General features: G+C 39.2%; 1 protein-coding gene across 1 annotated transcript; it reads right to left on the bottom strand.

The window, feature by feature from the left end:
- Positions 1 to 3,448: 3,448 nt before the first annotated feature.
- Positions 3,449 to 4,687, bottom strand: LOC115678871 (1-aminocyclopropane-1-carboxylate oxidase 5-like). Its single transcript, XM_030602340.2, has 3 exons — positions 4,323 to 4,687; positions 3,889 to 4,210; positions 3,449 to 3,718 (listed from the first exon to the last, which is right to left on the bottom strand). Exons 1-3 carry the CDS (start codon positions 4,685 to 4,687, stop codon positions 3,449 to 3,451), a joined length of 957 nt encoding a protein of 318 aa, XP_030458200.1.
- Positions 4,688 to 5,136: the final 449 nt, after the last annotated feature.

Below are 5,136 nucleotides of genomic sequence, written 5' to 3'. Positions count from 1 at the left end.
TCTATGTGATGCAAACAATTTTTGCTTCTTATCTATATTACGACGATACTTAGGGCACTTTCTCAAATGCTTCAACATATTTGAAGTACCATTATCAACATGGTACAAATACCTGGTCCCACAATAATTGCAAAACATTTCAAGTTTCCCGTTCGCGTTAGTTTTGCCTTTACGAAAATGAAGCCAAGCTACTAATTTTCGCTTACTAGGCCGAGGACAAGAACTGGATACCTTATCTGTATTGGATGCCTCTTCAAAGTCATCGTCCCCTCCTCCATGTTCTAGTGATTTTGATTCCATTATTGGTGTTATCGCATCATATGATTTCTCTACTTCCATTGACATGTTAATAGATCACCTGCTCAAATCAAGCAACATGTCATCAACGGATAAAAGTTAAGGTCATCCAAGATTCAAAACTAAAGCAAATTGACTTTGTGTACATGCTATATCGAAAAGTAGGGGCTTCAACCCATGTATCTCAAACATTATTACAACTTACTTCATAAATCACGAGACTTTTTTCTATTTCAGGTGTGGGATTGTTTTGTTTGCTTTCATTTTTTGAGTTTTGGGCTGCTCTTAAGGACTAATGACTGAGAAAGCAAAGTACAGCAAACATCATACAAAAACATAGGAAAAAAAGGTTAAACTTTGCTTGGATAAAAGGGAAAATATAAGTCAATTTCGGTTGGCAAAAAAAGAAGAATAGTATCAACAAAATTCAGGCCAAACTTTAGATATCAGACAAAAGGTTTTATGAGTTTTCAATACTCCAAATATACCAAGCCAATCACATATGGAAAAAATCTGTAGATCAACATCGGATCAACAGAACAAAAAGAAAAGAACATAACTTTCCATATAATTTCTACACTATGATTAGTTCTATTAACCACATCATTCATAAATCAAGTGGGTACCCATTAATTATTGGGAAAAATGACCAAGGTATCCCAACTACGCAAGAGTTTCAGATATGAACCAACCTTAGCCATGAGATAACAAAGTGACCCCGTGTATTCAAATTAGCATTGCGATTCTCAAAAGAAAAGAAAAAAATTTGATCCTGCGGTTCGACCGATCGCGATTCACAGAGCCATTCTCCAACTAAACTAAACCCTCTAATCAAAACTTTTCTCTAGACCGACCAAACAATCAAACAACATAGAGGTTAAGGATTTAGGGTTTTATTTTTTCTAGAGTTTTTGAGTTAGATTGACCAAACAAACAAACCTACAACTTACAGATTTAGGAATTTAGTGAGTAGATTAAAGATTAGGGATTTGAACTTACTTAACGGCGACCGAGAGTGAGGGCCAGAGGTGTGGCCATCAGGAGTTGATAGCTAAGGCCGGAGAGACGGAGACGAGGCTAGAGAGATGGAGACGGAGTCGAGTCCGTGAGTCGAGGCTGGAGAGTCGGAGAGAAGAATGAGCGTGAAGTTCTCACTTCTTAACTTAGCGTGAGACTTGAGTCGTTGAGCGTCCAGAGATGAGAGAGCAGAGAGTTATGTTAGTTTAGGGATTTAGTTTTTTTTTTTTTTAAAAAAATTTTGGTCAGATTTTTTAATTAAAAATTAAAAAAATAAAATATATTATTATTATATTACCGGTCCAGTCCTGGTGAGCGGGTGGGGGGTTCCACACCAGGAACTGGGAACTGGATTGATACCCACCGGTTCCAAAAAATTGGAACTGGGAACTAGACCGGTTTCGGTTTGGTTCTGGGTAGTCCCGGACGATCCGGGCGGGTCCTAGTTCTTTTGCACACCCCTAGTTGGTAGCCCTCGCTAGCCATCCCCTACCATCGCCGGCCCTTCTTGGTGATGGTGGGGCAGTGCCTTCTTGGTTTCTCAACTTTTTTTTTTATTATTTAAATTTAGCTTTTTTTTAATTTATTGAAAATCATATTTAGACCATAATGATATCATTTTCGCTTTATGTTTTAGTCACATCATCACCACAGAGGAGAGAGAAAATATTAAAAAAAGCCACGTTGGCATTTTTCATTATCCAAGTTGGACGGAGGTTATGGAATGATTTGATTGCTCTAATTTGACAAGTTTTAAGACTTAATTGCACTTTTTGTAAGTTTTAGGATTTAATTTCACTTTCAAGACAAGATTTAGGACTTCCAATGCACTTGTGCCTTTTTTTTTAGGGTTAATACCACGAAAAACCCAAAACTGGTACACATGTGACAAATTTTACCTCGAATTAATTTTTTAACCGCAAAAAATCTAAAATTGGTACACTTGTGACAATTTTACCCTCTGTTAGTTTCTATTAAATTTTACCGTTAAATTGCTGAGTTGGATGATACGTGACAGTTGACGGACATACCAATTTGGGGTTTTACTCATCTGTTTTTCACAGGTTTACCAATTTGTGATTTTTCATAGTATTAATTCAATTTAACGGAGGGTAAATTTGTCACAAGTGTACCAGTTTGGGATTTTTGGTAGTAAAAAAATTAGTTTAGGGTAAATTTGTCACATGCGTACCAGTTTGGAGTTTTTGGTGGTAAAAAAATTAGTTCGGGTAAATTTATCACAGGTGTACTAGTTTGGAGTTTTTCGTCGTGTTAACCATTTTTTTTATATGGCTACTAGTTTCGGAGTTATAACAGTATAAACAAAGTGCAATATTCAATGCTGGTTAAGCTTTCAAGACATATCTGGGCCAAGGTGGACTTCGGCCTAAGTCCGTCTTTTCATTTCGTGTTGCTGTGGAATCACACCCTTTAAAGATCTGTAAATTCATAAGATTTTACACTACTTGACAATTGCAATGATATCGATAGAAACTAAGTTTCATACTAAAAGGAACAGATGAGCAAAAGGGATGAGCAGAATACATGGAAAATGAAGTGCCAAACGCTAGTTCGCTTTCGAATTCTTAAAGAAATCATACCTCTAATGCTTATAAGAAGGTCAGCACATCTTTTTTTGTTTTGGTTGAAGAGCTAAATTCAGTTGCATTATCCTCACAATGTTTATGTGGGTGGGGACATTTCATCAAATTTCCTTATCTTGTTACTCAAATTGAGAAGATAGAATCCTGAAACATATCCCAACTTCTAAAGATACATTCACCGGGCACAATGGATAAGTTCTGTACTTTCTATCACGCTTCGTATCTCAGATTATGGATTGGAGACGTTGGTCGTGGATACCCAAGGTGAAGAGAGGATCGTTTCTCCATTGGAGGATTTCTGAGGTAAACTTTAGAAATGGAGCTGTAATATTAGGAAATGACATTGAAGGACTAACAACGGGAAGCAACTGAGCACCTCGATGACAACCCTTAACTAGTTCACACATTTTTACATAATTCGAACCATCAGACAATAACAAGTGCTTATTCTTGACTTCAGGGAACGCAAGTACTAGTTGCTTAAGACATTACGATTGCACATGTTCTTGATAGGGACATTTTCATTCATGCTAAGTATCAATGGCATAATAAGTAATGCCGATCTCATCTTCCGGTCTAGCAGGCGGATCAAGCTTGTTCATCATCCTCATCTTCTGGTACTCCCTGACCTGGAATCTTTTGTACTTAGGCGGCTCTCCGATCTCTGCAGTGAACTGTGGCAGCGGCTCTACCCATTTGTCCCAATGCAAGTTGTAGAAGAAGCCGAACGAGTACCGGCTTATTCCTTTCGATCTCACCACTCTGTGAGTGGCACTCTTGAACTTTTTGTTGGTCAGCACCTTTTAGCCAGCGTCGCCATGCAAAACAGAGACATAGCATTTGTTGAGTGACATGATGAAAAGATGGAACAGAGAACAAAAGATGCAGCGCAGGAGTCAAATAATAGACGATCCATATGTTGATCGCATGCCGAAATAGGGGGAAAAGAGTTGGAATCTTTGTCACTTACCTGAATGAAATCAGCCACGTTGACCACAATTTGGCCTTCCGCGGGAACAACGGGAATCCACTCCCCATCCTTGTGAACTTCGAGGCCTCCAACTTCATCCTGGAACACGAAGGTGATGCAGTTCCCATCTTCATGCTCTGTGATTCCGTTTGCCTCACTCTCAGTCGCAGGGAAATAGCGGAACGCGGCCATGAAATCCCACTCCCGTTCATTATTATACTCTTTAAGGAAATTCGGAGGGAGCCCCAAGCAGTCATTTATGATGCTTTCCAAAAGAGAACCAATTCCAACGAAGCGTGTATAGAGATCTTCGATCACACTCCTGTCAAAGTGTAAAAGAGCATTTTTTTAGGAATCATTGGCATTTGACGTACGATTAGACTAAAATGAAAGGTAAAAGAACAAGGGCAGGCCCGCAGTGAACTGAGCATTACCTGAGTTCAGGTAGATTTTCAGGGTACTTATTTAAGCTTGACCCTGGTTGGAACACCAGGAAGTACTCATTCTTGTCCACCGAGTGATCGGGTTGTATGTTGTAGCCAATAGGAAGCTCGCAATCGCAACCGCCTGCGGGACTCAACTTGAGCTTCTCTTCAGGTGGGTATTGAAAGAACGTCTTGGAGAGTTGGAGGGCTTTACTCATAAGATCAGTGGGGATGCCATGGTTCATTATATTGAAGAAGCCATGCTCAGAGCAAGCCTGGGTTATGGTCTCTATTGCCTCCTTTTTTCCATGCTCATCACCTTCCTCACTCAAGAAAGGAGAGAGATCGACTGTTGGGATGCTTGAGGAGACCATTTCAAGTTCTTGTTTCTCCCTCTCGGTCCTTGCTTCTTGTGGTTGCTTGTGTGGTTGTCCCAAACCACCATTGCTTTATATAGAACTTCACATACTCGCATATTGACAAGCTATTGGTTGTCCTCAACTTTAAAGCGTCATACTTCATTTTAATTAACCTACGATTATTGCGGGACTTAACATAAGTAATTTAGATCAAGTCGCAAGAATAAATTTCGCAACATGAATGAGTAGGGAAGCACATCCGATTTTGTCTATTCAGACATTTATTTTAAAGGGTGATGGAGTACTCTGGTGCAAAACTACGAATGTCATGAATAGAAAATGTCTTTCAGCAAGTTTCTCCTAAGGTAACATCTAGGGTGTGTTGGACAATTAGCAGGCAAGAGAGATCAATGTATTGCATCTGTTCAAACCATGATGTATATTGAACTTATTAAAGAACAGTA

This window comes from Syzygium oleosum, unplaced genomic scaffold (assembly GCF_021117445.2).
Source record: "Syzygium oleosum isolate NSW1041296 unplaced genomic scaffold, Sole_v2.1 Sole_v2.17, whole genome shotgun sequence".
Lineage (NCBI taxonomy): Eukaryota > Viridiplantae > Streptophyta > Magnoliopsida > Myrtales > Myrtaceae > Syzygium > Syzygium oleosum.
This window is presented reverse-complemented; position numbering and strand designations above follow the sequence as displayed.